The 27,077-nt window shown below is 36.8% G+C and overlaps 1 protein-coding gene across 2 annotated transcripts in view; it reads left to right on the plus strand.

Annotated features, from left to right (window-relative positions):
• alk (ALK receptor tyrosine kinase) overlaps positions 1-27,077 on the plus strand; it is a 399,864-nt gene that overhangs the window by 217,777 nt on the left and 155,010 nt on the right. For both annotated transcript variants that reach the window (XM_079853870.1, XM_079853871.1), the window contains exon 4: positions 14,016-14,217. In XM_079853870.1, coding sequence (XP_079709996.1) covers positions 14,016-14,217 — 202 coding nt within the window. The remainder of the gene's footprint in view (positions 1-14,015; positions 14,218-27,077) is intronic.

Consider the following 27,077-nt stretch of genomic DNA (forward strand, 5'->3'; position numbering starts at 1 on the left):
GGAGCATGACTGGGGGGAGGGGGGGACAGACCCCTACGTCTAAAATTTGAACGAGAAACCATATAAACTAAAGGTAATGGACACACTCCATTGCGGTATTTTATTAGCCAATTATTAGTGGATCACAGAGAGAGACTAAATCTTTCACTTTTCCAAAAACCTAAAGCACTGTTATCCCTTTACTCTGCCAGCCTTTGAATTAAATCTGCCCACCATGGCTATGTGTTCACTACGAATACTGTGGTCACATGTGTAAAAAACCGTCCCATCCCTGTTTCCTATACATAGCTGCTTTACACAGACATACGTAGGATATGTGCCATAATTATTATTATTTTTTTATTTTTTTATTTTTTTAATAAGAAATCAATGAAATAATCAAACTTTTTTGTCATTTTTTAACTGTGTTTTCTTGACCTTTTCCTTTTGGCTCTTTTACAATTCTGACATTCTTGGTGACCTTTGAATGATGAATGATTTGATATTATCAAAAGTATTGCATGTTTGACAGAATAAATTATACAAAATTACTTTTAACGAGGCAATTACACTATTAACTCTTTCCCCGCCATTGACAGAATTTTCCGTCATTTTTGACACAACGTTTTCCCGCCATTGACAGCATTTTCCTGCAATCCATGCAAAGCACCCTCAAAAGCAAGCAAGAGCACCCTCAGTTGATAATGTAATAATATATTAGCGAAACTGTTTTGTTAAACGCTCAAATGCATATTTGTGTTTGCGCTCTGGAGAACGTGAACAAGCAGTTTACAGCGGTGACCAATGTAGCCAATCAGACATAGTTGTTGATTTCTTGAACGCAATGGCCAATCAGAGTGGCTTAAATTAGTCAGAATCCACTCACCACTCAAAATGCTATAGTTTTTATTCAGTACTGAGTTATGCAGGCTTGAGTAAGAAGTGAGAGATTTATTGTGCATTGTTGGCAGCTTTATTGGTTATAACGTGTTGATTACGATGAGATCACGATGAACTGATAAAGCGACAGTGTTTTAGCAACTGTAAAGGGAACGGTCTTGGCTCACTTTTGAGGCTACAGCCATATAATTCATTGAGTAAGACTTACATAGAGCTGAAAAGTGTGCAGTAAGCATCCAATTAAATTTGATTAACTCTGAATACTGTTCTATGCACACTTTATTTATTTTTTTAGGTAACTGACTTGTTAACTGTTAACGCCAAGAAACTAGAATAGCATATTATCTTGAAGGCAATTAACAAATAAGATTTTAATTGATCTGGTTTCAAAAGTATTTTGAATTGAGTTCAGAGGGCTGCGGATTTCTGTAGTGATGAATCTTTGAAGCTGTTTTGTTCACGATATTCCTTCACTACATTTACTTGCCAGATGCCTGGTAATTTAGTTTATGTGTGCTTATGTGTGTGTTTGTTTTGAGGGAGACAGAAAAGTGCAGGGAGACTGAGATCATAAAATAAAGAAATAATCCCATTTCTTATTGATCAGCAGTGTTGCTGTGGATTCTGGGTAATCCTGCTGTAAAACATCACATCATTGACAACAGTTCTGGTCACCGTCAATCTTTTCTCAGTGGGATGTGATCTGCATTCAAATGGGCTTCAAATATTCAAAAATCCACAAGGAATAATTGTATTTATGTCTGATGTTTTTTTTTGTTTGTTTTTTTCTTCTTTTCTTCTTCTTTGGTGAATGGTTTTCCACAATCATCTAATGACAATGTATTAATACAGCTAATTGAATCTGAGACCTTGTCTTTGATGTAGTAAAGACTGAAATGCGTCAAGCGGCAATATCCCTCAACAATAGCTGTCTTTTGATTTTTCAAAATTAATATGTCTTTGATGGCATCCTAGAGATCTGAACTACAAAAGCAATAAATGCAAATTATATATATATATATATATATATATATAATACAAAAAATCACTTTTTTTGGTGCTGTTCTCTTCTAACATTATCATTGTTTGAGTAATAGAATGTAATATGTAATCAAGTGAAATAAATAATTTGTAGAAGAAAGACACTTTTTAAAAGCATGTTTATGTTAATATATATATATTTTATATGGAACGAAAAGTGTACGTTTGCCGATTTTCAACTCGCTTTGTATTGTTACAATGCATGTAAAATTAACAATATTTACTCTTTCTCCGTATTATCTGGACAGATAAATTCACTTTTATTTGTCAGTAACAGGATTTTTGACAGGCTTTTGTGAAAACTACAGATTGTACTTCCGCATTATTGTATCCCCATCCACGAATACTGTCGGATGGACAGAGGGTTATTAACAGAACAGTTATTGTAAGGGTAGGTTTATCACTGAAAAAATGTATCATACTTTATCTACTAATTAAACAGCATTATGGTAAAAATGGAACACTGTGGAAGCATCTTTCTACCTGTACACGGCAGTGTTTTGCTTCGAGGGTTGAGCAGAACTGACGGAACAGCAGTTTCTATCAGTTTTTCCCGTCACAGCGTTCTTTCCGTATTTATGTTTTATTGTAACCTTTAGCCACTGTCTACAACGTGCTGGATCCTTCACTGGAAACTGAAAGTAACTCCCAAAAGTTTGCTAAGAAGTATTTCCTACTCAAGCAAAGCAGTATTTGACTCTGATCAAACTTATCCAATAGGAGCAGACTGGTGGGAGGGGCCTTGGACGGCAACATGCCCAGTGCATTATGGGTGTTGAAGTTTTCCAACCGATTTGGCAAAAGGGAAGACAGCAGACAGCTCAGTTGTCGCTAGTCAGGTAGCACTGATATTCTTCTTTTTTAAATCCTTCTTCCGCATAGGCAGCCAAGTTTGTGTCTGTAATAGACACAAACCAGAAGAAAAATAAATAAAACCGATGCTTTAATATGTAACACATGAGTATTTATTTAAAAGGATTTATATTATAAAGTGGTTCCAGCTTAACTTGTAGATCTGAAAGAGACAATACATGAGAGTGTGTAGTCTTGACATATTTCAGCATAAAGGATTTTTCGAGCTGGCCAGTGTATCATCATCTATGCTGTGTTTTGTTTTTCTCAGTGTGGCCTTTTTTGTGTTATCATAGAGCTGAGTGCAGATCAAAGTTCCTGGTGTCAGTTGAGGATATGTGGATACAAAGAAAAGAAAGAATCATACAAACAGGTGTTCATGTTAGAGAGAGAGAGAGAGAGAGAGAGAGAGAGAGAGAGAGAGAGAGAGAGAGAGAGAGAGAGAGAGAGAGAGAGAGAGAGAGAGAGAGAGAGAGAGAGAGAGAGAGAGAGAGAGAGAGAGAGAGAGAGAGAGAGAGAGACTGTGTTGTCTTATTAGCCTAATGAGCGACTCCAGATGCGTTGCCTTTCACCAGTCATGTTCATTTACTACTTGGCTGATAAGATCTTTAGAAACCCATGTCATTTTATCTTGCATTGATTTATTCGCTAGCTACATCATGTTTATTTTTGCTGACTGCAGTCTTAAGTCCTGCCAATTGCTGACCATTACATTTAGCCTGCATTGTTTATGTAACAGTAAGATCTTTTTTTTTTTTTTTTTTGTAGTTCAAAGGCTTGGCTGGTCGGCATGGGCAGTGACCCCCTGTCGGTTTATGCTGTGACTACACCATAATGGGGAAATACACAATATTTATCCACTGAAAGCCTTCCAAAAGATTCATACATTGCAGGCTACACAAGCTAAGCAAGTATTTTATTACATTGTTAAAGAAGACAGATGTGTTTGGAAGGCTCTAAAGATGCCTTTGAAAATGAAGATGAATGATTCAGATGAATAAATACACCATTAGGCGACTATTGCAATTTTCAGTTCTAAAACTAACTGATATTTCCAGGTTCCCATACATGAATGAATGAATGAATGAATGAATGAATGAATGAATGAATGAATGAATGAATGAATGAATGAATGAATGAATGAATGAATGAATGAATGAATGAATGAATGAATGAATGAAAAATGCATCATTTGGCACAATTTAATACAACGTAAAATACTGTATCCTGCTCATTTTTTTAATAAAAATACAATAAGCAAATCTCAGCAGTTAAGTGCATTTGAAAGTTTTAAAAAGTGAAAATAGAGAGAGAAACATATTCTCTTTGAAAAAAAAGGTAGGAATGTTAAAATAGTTTACTGCTTTATCTGCTGTTCTCCAGGATTTTCTTGAAGAAAGTTTGGATTCAGTGGAATAAATATTTTCCGTTTTACAAATTTCTAAGGGTAGCCTGTTTTCCTCCTGCTGTGTAGCCAACACTTAAGAAACTAGTTCTGTCTGTGATGTTGCCAAGATCAATAGCTGTAAAATAGTTTCTAACCTGTGATAAATATGAATTTGTCACTAAGTTGCGTTTGAGTGTGTTGAAAACATTTGAACTTTAAAGTGCTCAGCTCAAAGTGAACAGCTTTTGCAAACACTTTGCATTCCCTTTTCCATGTCATATACAGAAATGTTTACACTTTTACTGTAAAGAAAAAAAAAAAATATATATATATAGATAGATATATTAATGGTCTGTCATCAGTTTCAGAGCTGTTTTATGTTAATCCAGAGTTGTTGAAAGTGTGCGTGGGCTGCAGAAAAATGTGCTGGAATTATGGGTGGCGATTCGTCTTGAGAGAATTCTGAATCATGCAAATGGGACCTGGTCATGGGCTTTGACTATTCTGTTTTTATACAGCGGCTTTACTTCGCTGACAGAGTTTCACTTCATCTCCTTCTTTGAATTCCGTATGTTTTGCACTTCTTGCACTTCATTTGGTCAACCTCTCAGAAGTCAGTCACACTTTTGTGGGATTAAACTAGTTGAAAAGATGTGAGCAGGGCTCCACAAATCAATATAAGTATAATGTTTGTAAAATGAAAGTTCTACTTAGTATCTCCAAATACATTTCCCAAAAGCATTTGTAAATTGTACAAGTTTCAGTCTTATCATTTCATTCTTACAGAGTTTACAATAAAGTAACTCAAAAGCTTTTGAATAAAAACGAAAGAAAGAAAGAAAGAAAGAAAGAAAGAAAGAAAGAAAGAAAGAAAGAAAGAAAGAAAGAAATAGTTACACTAATATGAACATACTTCAGTAAATCATGACAAAGATACGGTGTAATTTAAAGTCCCCCTGTGGTGAAAATCAAGTTTTTAATGTTGTTTATATGTCTATGGTGTTTTTAATATGCTTTAAGACAAAGTCATGTCGACACCATTGCAGAGTATTATCTCCTTAACACTGCAGTTTAAAAAAGACTCAGAAAGGCGGTTTGAAATCGCTGGTGTTTCTTACATCACAAACTACCTTTTAATCAATCAGGTCACGAGGGGGGCGGGCTTTAGCCTATCATTACTATGCTAGTGTAAAACACAAACATAAGCAAAACACAATGTAAAGTCAAGGCCTGGTTCTCTCATGTCTTACACTGTCATCACTCCTCCTTTTATCCTTCCCGATCTCCTTCCGTGAGACTGGAGATCGATGTGGCGCGCAGGTAACGCTCATTAGCAATCGTGCCATAATAAGAAGGGGATCTTATTATAATATGTGACCCTGGACCACAAAACCAGTCACATGGGTCAATTTTTTTTTTAAATGAGATGTATACACCAACTGAAATCTGAATAAATAAGCTTTCCAATGATGTATGGTTTGTTAGGATAGGACAATATTTGGCCGAGATACAACTATTTGAACATCTGGAATCTGAGGGTGCAAAAAAATCAAAACATTAGCCGCTTTCCGACCGGAGGAACCTTTTCACAGTTCCTAGAACTATTGGCTAAAGTACCCGGATGTCGGCGTGTTCGCACCGCAGGAACTAGGAACGATTTTAGTTCTAGGAACTCCATTTGGAGGAACTAATTTAGGTCCTACTTCAGAGTAGGGTCTAAACCAGCACTATAGGAACTACCCGTGACGTTAGTGTACGCTGATGACCGAACGCATGCGGAACACCAGCACCCGCCATTTTTAAAATAGCTAGAATGTAAACACACAGATTATAGCCTATATATTTACTCCATAAACTAACTATACAAACATGGAAAACAGTGATAGATGGGTCTCTAAACCTTTATGCTGAAGAGAAAATCCAAAGCAACTTTGAGGGGCCCAAGCCAAACATGATTATGTTTATCTGCCCAGCTAGCAACACTGGACATCAACCACACGGCATAGGCTAATAACCTTTTTTTTATATACTGTCTACTTTCTATAACAGTTCTATCTGATAAGATATTAAACAGTACTGTTAGACAGATCGCTAACTAATAAACACAGAGAATGTGAGCATTGTTTGCTCTGGCATTCTCAGCGCCGCCAAAATAAAGGTCCGTCGTGCCGTCAAAATAAAAGTCACCGTGCTTGCGTCACTCCCTTACCCCTCCTACCAGTTCCTATGGCCACTTGGCCAGTGCGAACGCAAACAGCAAAACCGAGTTTGGGGGAGAGTAGTTCCTAGAACTGTTTAGAAGTGGACAGTTCCTAGAACTAAGTTCCTGTAACTACTTGGTCGGAAAGCGGCTATTGAGAAAATCGCCTTTAAAGTTGTCCATTTATGTTCGCGATTGTGCAACATTCACTCACAAAAATATATGTTTTATATATTTACGGTAGGAAACTTACAAAATATCTTCATGGAAAATGATCTTTGCTTAATATCCAAATGATTTTTGGCATAAAAGAAAAATCGATCATTTTGACCCATACGATGTTGTTGGCTATTGCCACAAATATATCCGTGCGACTGGTTTTGTGATCCAGGGTCACATATTACCAACCCTTAATCTGCATGTTTCCACCCACGGCGCCGCCATTTGTTTTTCACAAGCGTCAACAGTGTAACCAGTTCTAACGCAATGGCAAAAGTTGGAGCAAAGCATGCAAACTGTTCTGTCGTTTCTTCACAGACGAGCACTGAACACTATTGGACCAAAAAATGTCACAGCTGTCTTATAAAGACCTCAGGGAACTGTGTCAACTTGTGTAAAAGTTGAACATGACGGTACATGCAAGTCGATGATATGAATCAATGTAACTCCACAACAACTACATAAATGTATCCACTATCCTTTCAGAAACATCCAGGTGCCGTCTAAAAGTTGTAATCTCTTCCTGAGTCTCTCCGTAGGGCTGCACAAAGTGAGATTATTCGGGTGTTTTGTTATTGCCGGAGTAGCTGAAGCTTGAATGAATGAATGAGGCATTTATATAGCGCTTTCATATGTACTACTGTACACCCAAAGCGCTTTACAATCATATCAGGGAATCTCTCCTCAACCACCCCCAGTGTGCAGCATCCACTTGGATGATGCGACGGCAGCCACAGCACAACACCAGTGCGCTCACAACACACCAGCTACAGGTGGAGAGAGGAGAGAGAGGGATAGAGCCAATTCAGTGGATGGGGATTATTAGGAGGCCATGACTGGCAAGGGCCAATGGAGGGATTGTAGCCAGTGTAAAGGATCTTGTGTAAAGGAAGCTTGTGTAGAAGATCGGCCATCTTCTGAACGGGGAGCGGAAAAGCAGCTCATTTGCATTTAAAAGGACACACAACAGTGCGTTTTTGCTCACACCCAAAAAGGGACAACTTTGACAAGCTATAATAAATGATCTGGGGGGTATTTGAGCTGAAATTTCACATTCTGGGGATCTTGTAAAAAGTGGCGTAATATGTCACCTTTAAATTGGTGTTTTTCTTCACTTAATGAATCATATGTCACGCCAATGCTGTCTTTTGCCGAACAGTTATTTTGATATGCAAGGCACATTTAAATGAATAAAAAATATTGAAAAGCATTCAACTGCATCATACATGCCCTCCATAATCAGATTTGTGCACTGGACTGAGACTTATTCACTGCGTGTGCGAGCCACGCCATCAAGTCCCAAAGAAAGTCCCTGTGGAAATAAAGAACTTCATTGAGCAGTTTTTTTCTTTTTTTAAAATCCATGTATATTTAGCTAATGACCACAGCATTTTTTCATATAAGCATTTAATTATGGCACAATACATACCACATTTTGAAAGTTTCCAGATACTCGCCAAGCAATATATTAAGAGTCACACTATAATTGAAAAATTAAAGAACCCCTGAAAGCTTTTACACTATAACAGTTTAGACTTATATCTTCAATCATCTCCCTAGTTCTGTAGTCCCTCGTTCTGCTGAACTGAAACATTTAAAACTGAGAAATTCCCAGAATTATACCACAAAACCCATTGAATATGGGCTTATTGTTTTATTGAATATTTGTTTTGAATAAGTCTCTCAGGTAGTCAGAAGATGATTGCAAGTGTACATATATGAAGACAAAGCCATATAAGCCTTTTGTTAGTAGTTTTATTTCATCCCTAATGGGAAACACACAGCTGCACGTCCTGCTACTGTCATGGTGTGGTGCAGTTACAATGCAAACTTTTACTCGCAATATAAATCAAACTGGTACACAAAAAGATGGGCAGAAGGTTCACACACACACATAATACGACGTAGATCAGACAAAGACTGATGGAACTTAAAAACAAACACAGATGAACACTGATTAACAGAACACAGGTGATATAAATGACGATGATGACTAAACAGGTGACAAAACTGAACTGATAATGACAGTAACCATGGATACAAAGGAGTGGCGGGAAAAGAACAAAGGAGAACAGGAACCAATCAAAACTCAAACTGAAAGTCCAAACAAACACTGACATGTGACAGCTACACAATAACTATAACTTTATACCAAAAAAAAATTATCAATAACAATAATGTATTTTCCTTATTTCAGCTATGCTTCATGTGCATTTATTCTGGCTGGGGAGTTTAAGACACGACTTGAGAATGTTTAATAAGCAGTGCACATGTTTTAACAATTAAGGTTTGGACTTTCAGACAATTGCCCCTCGGGTTTATTCACCAACCACAGGTGCTGGCCAAAATAAATGTTCAAGTAAGACATGGAAAATCAGTAGTGAGTCCGTGAGCAGCAAGACTAGTGTTCGGTTTTGTGATGCTTTCACCAAGAGACTAAAGTATTCAAAAGTTGAGGAAACCGTAGTCAAATTACACACTCTGCTGGTTTTCTAAGTGTGGAGAAGTTAGCACAAACCCTGCTACGACCATATTTAAACTTAATAGGTTTCATTGAATTTGAACACGCAGTTTAAAAAAATAAATCAATTTAATAATACACTTTCAACAGAAATCAAAACCTCAAGTACCCTGTAGTCAGTTACAGAAACATGCGGTCTGTTATTACTTACTTCTTCTGACGTGCACAGCATGTTTAAGATATGCCTAAAGAATTTCAACAGACTGGGGATTGTGAAAGCCATTCATAATCTTTAATTCTTTCAAACATTAAAATATTGTTTTTTTTTAAACCAGATTTATGAAAAAGAAAGTTTAAAAAGTTATAAAAAATAAACTCTTTTATACATATGTTAAATAATAATTTTAAGGGAAGGTTAACCAAAAATTCCATGCTGTTTATTATTATACTCCCTATTGTTAATTATTATTATTATTCATGATGCACATTTGGGTACCTATGGCATTCATTGAATCTTAAATATTTAGAGCAATATTTTAAGTTCATAAGTAAATGATGCCCAACAAGTCCTCTCAATTTCAAACCAAACCCCAAAAACATGATGCTTTAACAACTCCTTGCTGGATTCAGATAACTCTGTGAATAATGAAAATGCTACATTCCGGGACATTTTCCCTCCATCTTTTCACTGATGCTGTTTTCATTCCTTTTCTATCAAAAGAAGGTTTCTTTTGTCTTTTTTTTTTTTTTTTTTGTGCACTGGCCCTGTGGAAAATTTCCTGATTGAGAGTGCTGAATGAGGCTGTTGAGAGGGAGGACTCTAAATCAAAGCCCACAGACAGAGCTTTGATTTTTCTCCTCTCTTTCATTATTTATTTCGTTTTCCTCTGGTGTGTTGTCATTTTCCTCCCCTCACTCATCTATTTTGGCTCTACATGGGCTCAGTGTCTGCTGCCTGGGCCACCGATCTATGAATTTCACTTTCACACATACTCATACAATCCAGATTCCCACAGACTCGCTGAGAAGTGTACAGAGACAGTGTGAAAAGGAAACAGGCTACTTATTTAAAAATGTATGAGAAGAAATAAACACAGTTTAAGACTCGTTGACTCGTTCCAATGCAGACTTTTACTCACAGTATTAATCAAACTGGTACAAGACGGGCAGAGGGTTCACACACACATAATACGACATAGATCGGACAAAGACTGACTGAACAGATGGAACTTACATACAAACACAGAAGAACACTGATTAACAGAACACATGAGACATATATTTAAAAATGTATGTCTTGAAAGAAAGTCTGAAAGAAATAAACACAGTTTAAGACTCGTAGCGGTAGATTCAAGCAGCTGTAGTTATGGACTTGTGATTGTGCTATAAACATATCCAAGAAAAGCAATGAATTTGTGACAAAATATTCTACAAGTGTACAACTCTCATTGCATGAATTTACATATTAATTTGCGGATGTGCAAATTTTGTCCATGATTTTTGATTCGGGTGTGTGAATGTGTTTTGCACCATATTGACTGCAGCACCTGTAGCAAAAATGTGAGTGTATGCATTTCTTAATTTGTAATTCATAGAATAGGATTTGTGCACCTGCAGTGGAGAATTTATGAAGGTGTAACTGGTGTGTTGTGTTTGTGGGAGAGAAAAAAAAGTCTACAAGTTTGCAACTTCTCTACAACTCCAAATTCCACTGTCACAGGTGCTCAGTGGTTTTGCTCCAAAAGTACCTTCATAGTTTTTGTCTTTCTGAATTCAAGAACACTGTATCAATCAGCACAGAATGAGCTGCCTGGAGGTGTTACCAAGATGTCCGCTGATTCCTCTAAAAGGTCCTTTGGTAGCGCCCACTGGAAAGAAAAATCAAAGACAAGATTTCTTTAATATCTTAATTGGTTCTCCTAAGACTAAATGGAGAGCAAACAGAGCCTTATTCTGACATCTCCTGTATCTCAGATGTTTCACCTGAGAAAATATCTGCAGAAATCTCAACAATGTCATAAACTGTAGGTTTGTGTGTATGTAGTTTTTTTTTTTAATTTTTTTTTTTAATGAACTAAAGTCTAAAATTATATTTCTTAATATAAACTCAAACATTGGACTGCATTTTGCATTTGATTTTTTCAAGACCACATTATCAGAGCTTAGCTTTTTTTTGTGTGTTTTATATTGGATCACACTTTTGGTTATGAATTCTCACTATTAGCTAACTATTAACTAATACTTTTGCCTTAGTAAACTCCGAATTACTGCTTATTAATAGTTAGTAAGGTAGTTGTTAAGTTTAGGTATTGGGTAGGATTAATGGATGTAGAATATGGTCATGCAGAATAAGGTATTAATATGTGCTTTATAAATACTAATAAACAGCCAATACCCTAGTAATATGCATGCTAATAATCAAATGAATAGTGTGAATTGGACATAAAAATTGGTTACCATATTTTGATATATTATGTTTATTTTATGTCAACGTGATATTTCTCCAAAATAATATTAGGTGTAAAAAAATTTGGTATAATGTACTCTCTTTGTCCATTGTGTCCAAATTTCAGTCTGGTTTCAGACAACATCACAGTACAGAGTCAGCTTTGCTGAAGGTATTGAATGATCTTTTGCTGGCTGTGGATTCGGGTACCTGTGCAATTTTGTTCCTTCTGGACCTCAGTGCTGCATTTGATACCATTGACAAGATGGCGCCAGTGTGTTTATCGGCAGGCCGTCGCTTTATGTGTGTGCAGTGTGTTCCGCTGTTTCTGTTCGTAACTGTGTTGTTTATGTGCCTGTCAGCACATAAAGCTACATCTTTAATTACATATGATCGCCAATCTCTTCTTGACATTCATACTCTGGCTGTAGACTATCGACGCGATGGTTATGATGAACGAGAAAGCGGATCTTCTAATCCGCCGTTCTTAGCCTGGCTTCCATCCGACATTTGTCGAGTCCCAGGCTGTTCTTTGCACAGAAGGAAACGGGCGAGAAGACGCGGGAAGCGTGGTGGCACTATGGTGCGATTAAGGAAAGCTCGTCGCAATCGTGTTGTTGAACCATTGGAATCTTTCTCTGCTACTTCTCTCGCCTACGTCTCTAACGATGGATTACTCTATTACTGTAATACATCTGAGTTAAGACCTTCGTGCCTCATACCTCTCTGGCCACAGCACTTGGATTTGGCATACAGACTGTTACCGGATCAAGCATATTTAAAATCAAGCCCGCAGGCTGGGGTAAACTTCGGCAACCTCAGAACTCTTGATCGCGCTCCTTCACAGATGTTGAGCGGCGGCGCAGAAACATCACTGACTCAATCTACGGAACCAACGACTGTAAAGATGGCTCTGTTGAATGTAAGATCGATTTCAAATAAGACATTTTTAATTAATTACTTTTTTTCATCACATAATATGGATTTTTTGTTTCTAACCGAAACTTGGTTAAATTGTGATGAACTTGGCCCTCTTGCTGAAGCGGCACCTGATGACTGTAATTTTGTCAGTTCTCCTAGGACATCGGGTCGTGGTGGGGGGGGAGTAGCTACAATTTTTAAGAACACTTTTAAGTGCCGCTTACTACCAGTGGATAATTTCAGCAGTTTTGAAATTCAAGTACTTAAGATAAGTACAGAGAATGATCTTCTCTGTGCTTTGATCTATCGACCTCCCTATTATAATAAGATGTTTCTGCAGGAATTTTCAGATTTTTTATCTTCTATGGTACCCTATTTTGACAAATTATTAATTTTAGGAGATTTTAATATACATGTGTGTTGTCCCTCTCATCCTTTGGTTAAGGAATTTCTTCAAATTATTGACTCGTTTAATCTCATTTTGTCTATCACAGAAGCTACTCAGAAAAAAGCTACTCATAAAATTTTGCCGGAACACCTAAGATTGTCTTCCACTGTTGATAGTTTTAAATCTTCACTAAAGACTTATTTTTTCTCTTTGGCTTTTGGTCAAATGTAATTTTATGATGGGTTTTTTATGATGGGTTTATGATGTGTTTGTGTTTGTTGGTGTATTTATGTATTTTATACTGTTTGAACTGACTGTACAGCACTTTGGTCAGCAGTGCCTGTTTTAAACGTGCTCTATAAATAAAAGTGCCTTGCCTTGCCTTGCCTTGCCTTGCCTTGCCTTGCCTTGCCTTGCCTTGCCTTGCCTTGCCTTGCCTTGCCTTGCCTTGCCTTGTTTTGCAAAACACATTTTTTGTGCCACAGGTGGGATATGGAAACAATTTTAAGAAAAAGTATGAGATATCTCCTTAAACATAGTTGAGAACACTTTCCAAAACTATAAAATAAATAAAATCTTGATTGTTCAGTTTCAACCACTTCCAGAGGTAGTCGAAAACGCATTAGACCGGATTGCTTTCGTAGTCTAAATGCTCATGTGGTTGAATGTGTTGGAGCAGCCACAAAAGACCATCTACTCTCCGCTTACTGACCGAATGCATAAACATTATGGGAAGCGTGCTAGCTAGACGGGATTTAAACTTTGTCGGCTGGAGAACCTATTAGACGGCTGGAGTTTGGTTTTAAAATTAAAATCATACCAAGCCCAATGTTCTCTCACCATTCCTGATTTCTAACACGCATCCACCGCGTTTGGCTGGTGTTGCTGCTCTCCGTGTGTTTTGTCCATCATTTACATTTGTGTTCTTATGAAAATTGCATGAGCTTATTTAATCCATTAGATTGAAAGATCTGAAAAAGCCCATACATTTACCCACCTGTAGACCTTCCCCTCAAAGAAATCAGGACAGAAGTGATTGAAAGTGGACAAAAGAGATTAATTAAAATACCTGGTGTAAACAGGAATGTGTCTCTCTCGTCTACCTGTGATCCAATCGACCGAAACACATCTTAATACCAGGTGTAAACAGGGCCAATGAAACTTGAAAGAAATTTGAAGTCTCTGACATAAATAAATATTTCTCTTTGTTTGTGTCTCCAGGGCGGTTTCTCCCAGTGAATGGCTCAGCTCTGACGGGACCTTGGGTTCTGAGCCCTTGGCTACGTGCCACCCACCGGTCCTGTGGTCTGGATGTCACAGTATTTTTGCACCCCAGGCAGAGTGGACGTTACACCGTCTGGCTCATCGAGAGGGACAAGTCACCACTCGCTCTCCTCACCACCGAGCACCCTCATGTCATCGGGTGAGTTTGGCAATGTTCTCATCTTGAAGAGTTCTCAAAGAGTTACTCAACTCTTGGACCTTGTGAAATAGAATCTAATAAACTGGAGATTTCAGTTTTGCACAGGTTAAAGATTAACGGTTTAATCTTGGCAGTGTTATAATTGGTATTACAGGCAACAGTGTGATTTTTTTATTATTATTTTTTTTCATTCAATTTGAACCCCTTAATGTCCATTAAAACTTTTTTTTTTTGTAAATATTCTATTTTGTTGATAATAATAGCATAATCATTTCAATTTTTTTTTTTGTGAACTATACTTTTAAGAAATGTAAGAAAGAAGTCTGAAAATCACACATCTCATTGAATTACATTAGAATCTCCTGCCTTCAAAATCCACCTGAGAGAGAAGATGTCAGTTAATTGAAATTGGTTGATTCATTTGCATGCTGAATTCTGATTGGTCTTTTCTTGTTACTTACGTATAACTGCCTTTACGTTGGAAAGCAGTGTTCAAATCGCATTTCTTCCCTGTAATCTGAATCAGATGATATTCTTAAAAGTTACATGATGTTCAACAAGAAAATACGTTGGGCGGCAGTTCATTTATCAATCATCAATTTATTGGTTTGTGACGTGGCTGTCACATAGCAGAATGTGCAATAACATATCAAAGAATCATGCACTATACGTGTATTAAGTAAATACGGTCAGTGTTGATTTCTTGACACTATTCTATTACAAGCTTACAAGGTATGGGAAGGTATGGGAAAGCAATTTCACATTTCATACATTTATTCATTTGGTAGACAATTTTATCCAAAGTGATATACATAAGATCCCAGGGAACATACAAACTGATCAAATCATTTTTCAGCTTTTTTTAAACTTTGTATTCATCAAATGAGGTGACCATTATCATCAAAATCATTCTTTCTTGATCTTCTATATAAAACTGGCAAAACATAATATTTGTTTGATTAGCAACACCTCCAGTACTTTAGACTAACAGCCTTTAGATTTGACTTTGTGTCCTTGAGATTCTCTTCTAGTCCACAGCAACTTCCTGTTTGTGGGATTTGCCTCTGCAGAGTAACTCTGTGTATTACAGGACTGGGCGGAATATGAATGCGTTCAGCCATGCGTGGCATGTTTAGATAGGGAAAAGTGCTCCGACTCATTATAGAGTTCCTCTTGAGGTCATTATTTTTGATCAGCCAACCAACCCACATATTTGTATGCAATTTTGCCCTCGCCTGAGGTCAACTCTTGTCCAGTGGATGATGTAAATTCCCAGAGCCAAACATGACCAAGATGGCTTTTTATTGTGTCTGTCTCCAGAGGTGGACAGTACTTTACTTGAGTATTATTTTTTCTGGAAACTTTTTACTTTAACTTCACTACATTTGAAAGACAAATATCGTACTTTTTACTCCACTACAATTCTGTCAAAGTCCTTGGGTAGAAAGTAGTAACGTCAGTCAGGGGTTGCATTTTGGTTGCAACTTTTCAAAAATGAAAGTCAGGTTGACGTCAGAAACCGGCTTTTAGCCGACAGACTTTTGATTTTGGTTGGAAATGAAGGTCGGGTTGACGTTAGAACTCGACTGATGTTGGTTTCTGACGTCAACCCATTTGTCATTTTCAACCACAATACGTCTGTCCAACGTTGGAGATTAATTTCAATCTGGCGTTGGATTCTGACATCAATCTGATTTTCATTTTCAACGTTGGGTTTCCTCTTCTAAATGTGAATTTTGTCATTGATTTGGAGCACACTAGATAACAGTAAGGCTAACATATTCATATTAAATAGGGCACTATTTGAGGGATCAGCCATTTGGGTGTCCGAAACCATTGTGGAAGTTATTGAGTGACTTATTCAATCTCACATTCAATCCCACTATAGGGCATATATTCAGAGGCATAAGGTACTTTAAGTATTACACACAACAATGCAACGATAATAAAACAATGCATTGACATTTACTTTTGATACTTTTAAAAAACATTCTTTTCCACTTTTGTAAAGTCTATTGGTGTTTAAACTTCTGAGCAAGATATACAGTACGATAGTATGCAGCACACGGTGTATGGGTTGAGGAAACAGATTGTGTCTGACTAATATGAAAGATTTCACACTTGTAGTTTAAGCCCCACCCACACCATACTGAAATACAGATACAGAAACAGACAAGTTTGTCATTGCATACAAATATATACACAGATTATGGCTTCACTACACAGCCTTAGCAGGCTGTACGTTTATTCAAAACTATGTAAATATTTGAAGAAGAAGAAGAAGAAAAAAACATGCCAAACTGATATTGAACTGAAATGCAATCAACAAAAATGTAACTGTTTTATAGCGTGTCGGTGTTTGCAGAGAAACATAATCTCTTGGCAATTTGGAACCATTTTACATTTTGCTAAATTGGTGACTATAATTCATACGAATTCATAAAATCTCACTTGTGTGTTTTTGTACAATATGCGTACCCCCAGTGACGGTTATATTTAGTGGTGGGCCTTCATGCGTACTTTTTATAAATGTATACAAAAGCACCACCTCGTAAAATAGTTACATTTTTCCATGAGTTCGGGTTGGAAAAGCCCCTAATTGAAGACCATTCAAATACATTGTTTGATATTTTTCAATATTTCTGAACATAAGCTTATCACTGGCCAACATGTTTTGAACGGCATTTCAACTTCAAAAAATCGTGCTCTCCCTTCCAGCTGCTATTAAACACCAGAGCGGCTCTTCATGCAGTCTGGGCTGCCTGTGCTCAGTTTAAAAACATTTAAAATATTTTTTTTGCAAAACAAAATGTAAAACTATATTTTGTCATATTGAAAATATTCTCCCCATACAACATAACAGAACAGAGGAATTAGGGCTGTCTTTTGATGGTCTGAGTCCCCTCGTTTATGTCTTGAACTATATCAAACCAATGTGGAAAAAACTAGGTTGAGGAGTTCTGGTAAGGCCAGAACACCACAGAGTGACTTTTGTGTGTAGCTAACTTATGTGTGGTATTTCTTTGTGGAATGCTTATTGGTGAGTCACGAAACTGAGAAAGGAAAAGTGTGTCAGACGACAAAATTAAATATATATGGAAATGAAAACATTCAAATACCCCAAAGGCTCTTTTCGCCTGAGGGATTACGTGCTCTAGAAAAGGCAGCACACCTCAGCGCCTATAAGACAAGCTGCTGTTCGCTGCTACGAAGAAAAATGAATGTTGTGTCGCAAGATTAGCTTTACGTTCATTAGCCATTCCCGTAGCTAGCAGGCGAATGCCCCAGTAGTTTGAAGAGTTACTGAAACATAGAAAGAGGATCTGTCAAAGATCACAACTGCGAAAAAACCCACACATTTGTCAGTCGAAAGTCAAAACCCTTCTTTGAAAGCTTGTTTCTGCCATGGAATAAAACTATTTAAATGATAATTGCTACTTTTTATCTCACAATTCAGACTTTTTTCGTCACAGTTGTGTCTACATGTCGCAATTCTGAGAAATGTCTCAGAAATGCACGATATAAACTCAGAATTGCAAGCTTATATATCACAATTTCTTTATAACACAATTGAGACTTTTAAAAATTCGGACTTTATAACTCGCAATTGCTAGTTCATATCAAGCAATTCTGCAAAAAAAAAAAGTCATAATTGCGACATGTAAACTCGCAATTGCAAGAAAAAAAAGTCCGAATTATGAGATGAAAGAGTTACAATTACCTTTTTTTTTTTTTTTCTGAGGTGGAAACAATCTTCCATACACTTGCTATAAGTCTAATAGTTTTTTTCTGCCAAAAAGCTAAATACAAGTAGGAACAAACACAACCACAGCACTTTCCTAAACACCCGTTTGACTATGTGCACTGCACAATTGTTATGATCCATGAGGTAATTTTATCCAACAACAAAATATTGAGTTGGAGGACGTTATCTAATATTTATGTTGAATGTTGCATTATTTAGCTATTTTCTGTAGTAGTTCAATAAATATTTATTTACCATTTTCTCACCATTTTTTTTACACATAATATCTTGCTCTAAAATTCAAATATCTTGCTCTAAAAATTCAGAAACATAACTATCCATTTGATAAACTTGCTTTAGCCCAGAAATCACACAATTCTACAACTGCACAAGAGTTGAGCTAGGCTTGCATTATGCATACGCAGTTGAAAATGTATTATTTAAAACATTTAGATATTTTAAAATCAGATTGGCATGGAGATCATGGCATGTGCATGCTGTAGTAGACCTATTATGTAAAATAATATCAATAAATTATTAATAATGATGTAGTATTGCCTCATATCACTCATTCCTGAAAAACTAAAATTGTATCTATTACATTTCCCTGTGGCCAAACCAGAGTTTATGTCTCCTCCACTAAGATTCTTTGAAGTCCCAGCCTGTGTGTGATGTTTTGTTCCTGTAACTGAAATTCCACAAGGGTGTTCAGTCACGTAGTTATGTGGGTTGAGCTGCCTGCACTTTTTCTAACGTTGTCTAAGTTTTCAAGAGCACAATATCTAATCATGGATTGCAATCTGTTTTGCTAATTGGTCTCATTTCTATTGCTGTGCATATCTGTTGGGCTTTGGACTATCGTATTTGCTAAGGATTAACACTTGTTTTAATCAATTAACTAGGGCTGATATACTGCTCAGCCAATAAAATGCTGTAAGAGAGTTCGATTAGAGATCTGTTTCATAGTGTTTAAACTTCATTAAAAGATTAAGGAGCACAGGCTACAACCATACCAATTTTCAACTACTAATGATCATTTCTTCCATACACAAAACAAGTACCAAAGTCCGCAATCAAAAGTCATAGATATCAATATGAACTAAAAAATTGTTGCTAAAATACTTTCAAGTACAATCTATCCACATTCATTTTATAATTCTATAATGGAGATGGTTGTAACAGAGGTTGAATTGTAACATTCCTCAGTTTAACCACTCATCAAGATCAGTGTTTCCCAGCCTTGTTTCTGAGGCACACCAGATAAGGGAGACCAGATAAGGATGCCTCCAGGAACAAGGTTGGGAAACACTGACTTAGCTGATAGTAGATCCATCTTGGGGTATGTTTACACAACAATGATGTGCTAAAAACGGTAAAAGTTTTGCGTACAGACGAAAACATTGTCGAAACAATCCCCGTTCACACGGATCTGCAAAAACGACAGAAAGTATTCTGCTGCCAGGCCAGTAGTTGGCGATGTCACTTTGTAAAGAAACACTACGCACTTATTGACTGAACCAGAAATGTTAAAGTGAGTGGACCTTGTTGAAATATGTCAGATCTCAATGCCTGCTCTCTAATTACATCATTCTACAATAATACTAAAATAATTAGACAATTAAGAATAGTTAAATGTGGTTTTGCTGTCAGCCAACTGTTTCATGAGAGGGAAAAGTTTTCAGTTTTCTCCATAATCATAGCATATTAGCGATTTGGCAAACATTTCAGTACATGTCACTATAAATGTTTCTATTTGCAATGTGTTTGTGATGGATCTGCCATGAGCCTTAGCAAATCACAACAACAACAACAACAACAACAACAACAACAACAACAAAAAAAAAATGAGTCCATCGCCACAAACAGGGAGCAAAGTGGTCTTCAATTGTGACAGTCAGAAAAGTGATTAAGCCTCATTAGAGAGGAAAACGGCAAAGATTACAGTTTAAAAAAACAGTTAAAAAAGATCTAAAAATCATATTCCATTCAGGTTACATCACAGAAAATAGCAAGTATTCAAAAATGACATAATCGTGCTTGAGGAGCAAAATCAGCACCACTTTTCCAGGGTACAATAAGTAAAAAGACTCTCACTAGATAAAACATTCACTGAATTTATAGGAAGTGGCCAGCACCATGGAACAAACAAAACCATACAGTTTCTCACAACAGCAACAACACAAACCCTGGAATGAACACAATACATTTTAATAAATTTAGAGCCATGGATAAATTAGAGTTATTTTAGCAAAAATAATTCTATTAAACAAAAATCACATTGATCAAGACATCACATTTTCTTATGTCCCCTCTAATACATCCAAGTTGGTACAGCCTCATTTCCCTCAGAATTCCCATAAAACAGATCAACTTCAGGCTTGAATCTCTTTTATCACTAGGCTGGTCCATTCCCACTACACACCAGGTACTAAATAGTTCAAGTCAACTTCAACTAAGATGAGTTACAGCTTTTGAGTGATTATAAAGGGACCGATCTTTGCGTGCTTTCCTAGGTGATAAGCAATTCAGAATTTTAATAAAACATATAAGCATTATGTTCCACCCAAGTCCTAACTTCAGAGGGGCTTAAGCTCATTGAATGAAAAGGAAAAAAATGGCAATGTTCCAATTTAATCAAATTACCCACCAATTCACCAAAATATAAAATATTTAGGATTACTGTACATATTGCCATGAGAGTTTGTTGGGAGACCAATATCTACCGCAACTTCAATTTGGATAAATGTTGTTACCACCGATCCTGGTTTCCACTACTCTTACTATATACCAACAACTGTATAATTTAGAAACAAATACATGCCAAAATCCCCAGCTTCATTTATAATATCTAACTGCTATGCAACATCTGGAAGTCAGGGTTGCACAGGTTGTTATCAGTCCACCAGGAAACAAAATGTTTTCTAAGTACTACACAGCTACAATGAGCCCTTCTGTGGAGAAATCACTGGATCACAAGTGTGTTACTTCTGAGTAATACACTTTTCCTTGAGGCTTTTACTTTCAAACCCATTTCTTTCTTCCTGCAATCTTAAAAGTTTGTTGGACTGAGTTTGGAGGAAGATTTTGCTGTTACTATGGGGGTTCGCCAAGGAGTCAAAGCCTACAAACAGCACCAGTGCCACTGGGAGCTGAACTCTTCACTGCTGACACAATGCATTACCTCCCAAGTCACTTCTTATTACTTGAGTAGCAGCCACCACAAAGCAGGCCAGAGAATGGTGACTCATTTCTCTATTGTGTTACCACAAGCCAATAGCCTCCATCTCTTCTACAACTGCCATACAGAGGGGGTCAAAATGTCCCTGGCTTGGAGACCCCGCCGCTGTCACCGCTGTGCTCGTCTACAGGCGTCAGACGGTTTGCATTAACTGGAGAGACCAAGAGGCATAAATAATTTAGTGGCAAACATGAAAATCGATAAATGCTTGTCATCCACTTAGGAACTTGCTGTCATTTCAATGAAACATGTGCAGCTCTGCTTCGTTTCATACACAGAAATCACACAGAGTCGTGTATTTATTCAATTATTTGTTTGTTTGTTTGTTAACCTGTCTGGTTATGTTCATTTGTGCCGGCAAATGGGACAGAGGTCCCGGTCCTATGCAAATCCCACATCATGGCATTATGAGGGAATTACATTATGACATTAAATTACATTTAATGACAGTATATTTATTGAACAAAAACATATATTTGATCAAAATAAACAGAACATAGTAAAAACTTTGCTTAAGTGCTTGTTTTGAACCAGAATTTACTTAAACAACTTAAAGTATTAAATTTAAAGTATTAACTTATGCAAAACATTTTACTTTACCTAAAGTATTTGTATCAATACTGGGTGCTTTTTACCCAAAATGTCATCCTGGCCACCTCAAATATTCGTAAGAATTGTCAACAAAAACAAATTGCTTTCATGATTTATTTTCTCACAAAATACAGGTAGTTGCTCCATCAAATGTTCAATAAAAACATATTTTTCCTGCAATCATTCACTGTGGGAGCAGTGAAAAGCCAATATATGAAACTACACCTCACGTACAATCAAAGGACACATGCAGATTAATTACATATTTGGTAAAGAGCTAACAGCTTTGCGTGGCTCTGGCGTATTTCATGGGATTTTGTTTGTTCCTGGCCTTGTGACTCTGTTCCTCAGCTCTCCATTTAGCATCTGTCGGAGCTGACCCCTCACTGCTGATGCATAGCGCCGATGGGCTGGAAACGACCCTGACTTTCACAGTCTGGGAAGAAAGCCAGGAGCTTCACATTCATCAGCAGAGCTTAGGAACTAAACGAGAGGCAAATACTACCTAAGAGATGTCTGCCAATTCTAAGCACACCGAAATCCATTCATGCATAGAACTGGACGTGTGGCGTTGGCCAGCATGGCCAGTGTTTGTAGTAGGGTTTATTTTGTAACGATTAAATAGGACATCGGTCTCAGATCAATATTGATTCTAGAAGAACTCCATCCCTTATGCAAGCATCAAAGACAATGTCAAGACATGCTGCACTGCCACTGCATTTCTACTCCATAGTTTCAAAGAGCTCCAGTGGCAACTGTAGTAATGTATTTAGAAAAAAAAAAAAAAAATCACAAATGATGCATCTTTGAATGATTTCTGAAAATAAATCTGGCCACTCGATTTGGCCCCTCATCCGCCATGTTGATTGTTTATAACAGAGCACTAGTTTAAGGTCCCCACATATTAAGCATGGACTTACATTCACATTTAATCATTTAGCAGATGCTTTCATCCAAAGCGACTTACAAATGAGGAGAGCAATAGTACTTAAATATTTTACATCAAAATTCGACAGCAATGGACCTTTGTTTATTGAGGACTCTACTCGTGTGTGTATGAGCGCTTTATCTCGCCAATTTCAGCATACTGGAGTGTTTAGTGGGAGGATCACTTTGAACATGAAAGGGACAAAACTCACCAGTAAGCACACATACAACATATTTCAACATGTTTTATTTCCCCTTTAAAAAAGAAGAATTTTGTAGATATAGTCTCCCCAGGTGATCCTAAAGTGTTTAACACTCTGTAGCTAGAAATAGGAAATCAGCAATTTTACAAAGTGTGTTTTCCATATAATCAGTTTTTTTTTTTTTTGAAATGATGATCTTTTCCCATTGACTCTTTAATGATTTCTATGGAGCCCCTAAAGGGACATGGTGAAGTACAAAATATGAGAGGGAAGAAAAAATATTTGTCAATGCTTTTGCATTCTCTCCGCTTGTAAAGAGCTCAAAGCGTTCTGCGAACGAACGCAAAGTTTCTTTGGGGAACGTAAAGGTTTTGTGTGAGAATATCTTTTCCACCATCATGTCCCTTTAGGGGCTCCTTAGATTTCACCCATGCCGTGACTACATTATCTTAATTATCACAGTTTAATACTAAAATATATTCGATTTTCAACACAGATGAAGCTGAAACATCAAATATGGTTTGAAATCAAAATAATGCAAAGAAGCTAAACAACCTGATTTCACAGGAAAACGTAACTATTTTATGAGGTGCCGATTTCACATGAATTTCTTACGATGTGATAATCGTACAAAAACGTACGATTATAAAAAAAAAAAAAAAAATTAAGCATGAAGGTCCAACCCTAAACATTTCCTCAGATTGTACGAAAACGTACAAATGAGATCATATGAATTCTTACCAATTCAACAAAACGTAAAATAGTTACAAATTACCATGAGATTGTGTTGATATATATTTATTTTATATATGAATATATATTTTTACAGCATGCTATACATTTTTTTTGTTTCATACAAATCATATATGGAATTCAATCAACCTGACAAATTACATCACAGCTTGTGGGTTTAGATAAAGTCGAAATAGATCCTTGAAATTACAATTGCAAAAACGATTTCCTGGATGCGCGCGTGGCATGCACAGCCATCAAAAAAAAAATGTCAAGATGCGTTTCACTGCTGTATCTCCTCCACAGTTTCAAAGAGCTCCACTGACAACCGTAATGGAGGCATTTAGTCCAACAAGTGATGACAAACTACCGCAAGCTCTGAGACAGCAGACGGGAGCAAAATAGAGTCATTGTCCCTGTCAAGTAAAACAAAGTGAAAGTTTTGCAAATAGTGGGTGTTTTGTTAGGACTAACTGGCTGAATACGATCCAAAATAAAGGCTTTCGCTAACTCTCTTTCAACCCGTGTCTCTCTCTCTCTCTCTATTTTTTTCCTTGCACTCTCTCCTCTTTGAGACGATGCTGTTTGAAGTGTAAATACCCAACTCGCCTGGCGTGTGGTTCGGCAGCCCTCCCTCAACAACCCCTCCTTTGCTCCCTTTGGCAGCGCGGTCTGGGCTCCCAGGAGCGATCATCTGCATCCTGCCGTTTCATATGCAAATCCACCTCCCCTCAGCATCCACACTGCCATGGCTAGCGTGGCACTTTTACTGATGTATAGCGGCCACTAAAAGGTGCGTCAATAGAGGGACGCGCAAGATGTTGGGTTTGGAGAACGGGCACTTCACAGAAGCATGTGCCGTCAGGTGCATGTCGAAACATTTCATGCGCTCGGGAGAGAGAGGCGCATTGTGCCGGTGCAGGTGTTTGTAGTTTGTTATTTGCTGCTCTTGTCCCCATTCTGTCCTTGCCGCACACTCCCTCTCTGAGTCACTTGGCAGCGACTGCTACCTCTGAGACTGAAAGTAATGTAGAAAGATTGTGTTTTTATCTCAGATGGTTTTTTTTTATTTATTTTTTTACAATAGCCAATCAGTGACAAAAAGGTGTGATTTTTGTATACATGGTGAATGGAGATAGAACAAAACTTGTTGATGGAGAATTGCTGACGGGAATTGCACTATTCAGAACTATCTGATTGTAGCAAGTACATCAGGCAATGTTAGGATTTGGCAATGAAAACTTTAAACATGCCACAATTATGCTCATTTTTCTTCTCAGGCAGAATTATAAGATTCATACAATATTACTGCTTCGTTTCTCCTTAAACTCTCAGAGGAAGCTTGAGACTGTTTTATGCATTAAAGCACAGAGAGGATATCTAGTTTTTATAATCACTCAGTGCTTGTTGTGATTTATTCATGCAGGATAGATCCATACAGTAAACCCTAGTGAAAATGCTCGGTTCATACTTTTTATATTCTTATCTTTTCTAAATTATTTTTTTTCTGAGTTTTAGTTGAGTAGTTGTATAGACTGTTAGGGGAAGGGATAAGGCCTGATCACACCAAGGACAATAACAATACAGTTATAGTTCTAAAAAAAATATATAAATATAAAAGAACACACCACAAATATCATGATAATGGCAAAGAGAAACGATATTGTTGGAATCACTTTCAGAATTATATATATATATATATATATATATATATTTTTTTTTTTTTCAACAAAACCAATGACAGCCAAACAGAATCTATCCTGCTTTAAACAGCTTGAACATTTAAAGCTGGCAAAACTGCAGTGCGCACTTAAAATAAACAGAAACATATCGTCTGCATGGTGTGGATGCTCTTATAATTCTTGGTATGGAACCTTTAGGGTTAGTAGAAAAGGGCTTGTGGTTAGTAGAATAAGTTGACATGTACTTGCAAAGTTACTTATAGTCAGTAATGTCTGTTGAGGAGCATCACAATAAAGTGTTAGCAGATATTGAGCACACAGTCTACTTATCCTCAACTAATAGTCTGAGAGTTAGTTGACATGTAGGTGCAACTTTACTTATAGTCAACAGAATTTCTAAAGGGGACCATCAAAATAAAGTGTTACCAAATAGTTTTATAACTCAGTAATCTGTCTCTGGAATCATAATTTGAGTGAAAAGGAATGCAAAAGTTGTTGTCGTTTTACTGCCTCTAGTGTTCATTTCAACTGGAAACTTTATGAAGTGAATTGAAGTGAATGTTTAGGTAAATGTGTAGGTAGAAGTACATTTTCCCAATGAGTCTGTTGAGTTTGTCCCCTACTTGAAAAGCTACTTAGAAAAAAAAAAAAAAAAAGTAAAAGACCAATTTACAATTTGATCTAATTTTACATACAGTATGTACAATTGCATATCTACATGGCCACCTGTGAGCCAAGAACAAACTGTCAAACTACCCAACTGAAGCATACAGCATGTCCCACTGTACAGCACTGAATGACCCACTGGATGGAACAATGTGGTTTTGACTCTCACAGCCATTTTGATTGCACATTAAGGACCAGATTCAACAGTGTGCAAACCCATTTGGAACAGCACTGTCAGGACTTATTCTTTACAGAATTATCAATATGATATGGGATATGAATCAGTCTCAAATGGCTGGGCACTAGTTGAAAATTAAGTGCTTTAAATCTAATTTTTAAGTTGCTTCTTTGAAAAAAGGGTTGTTGCTAAAAAGGTGAATGAATACAGATGCAAGGGCAAAACTATTAAAACAAATTATTAACATACTAGCCTAATACACTGCAGTTACAACCTTTTTTATACAGTAAATTCTGACTGTGCCCACATGTATACTATTTTACTGTTGTTTCATATACCAACCTGAATAATATTTCCTTCATTGTCAAGTTTTTTTTCCCCATCTCAAGTTTATTCTCATATCCAATATTACTCTCAATATGTTGTTAAACTGTAACAAGCCTGAGATTGCACTTCATGCACTAAAGCACACATCATGATGTATATCCAGATGTAAAGGATATAAACTTTAAACTTAAAGCGTAAAAATAAATACAAATACAAAATAGTATAAAGAAAACTATAACAATATAGTATATTAAGTTATACTAAAATAACACTGGGTTCAATAAAAGTGAGTGCTCCTTTAAGAAAGACTCTTTGTGTCTCTCAGGAAACTATTTTAGCCGACAGCATTTGTCAAAATCATGAGCACAGTTGAATTAAACAAGCCTCTTTCCTCAGAGTTTAACCTGTGATGAATGATAATGCTAGGAAGTTTTTTTTTTTTTTTTTTTTTTTTTTTTAGATAAAGTTATCAATGAAACCTCAAAGAAAGTAATCTCCACAAAGCCTTGAACTTTTGTGTTACATTGAAATGTATCCTTAATATTTCACAAACACAGAGACTTCAGAAGCT

The sequence above is a fragment of the Squalius cephalus genome, assembly GCF_949319135.1.
Source record: "Squalius cephalus genome assembly, chromosome: 20".
In the NCBI taxonomy this organism is placed as follows: Eukaryota; Metazoa; Chordata; class Actinopteri; order Cypriniformes; family Leuciscidae; genus Squalius; species Squalius cephalus.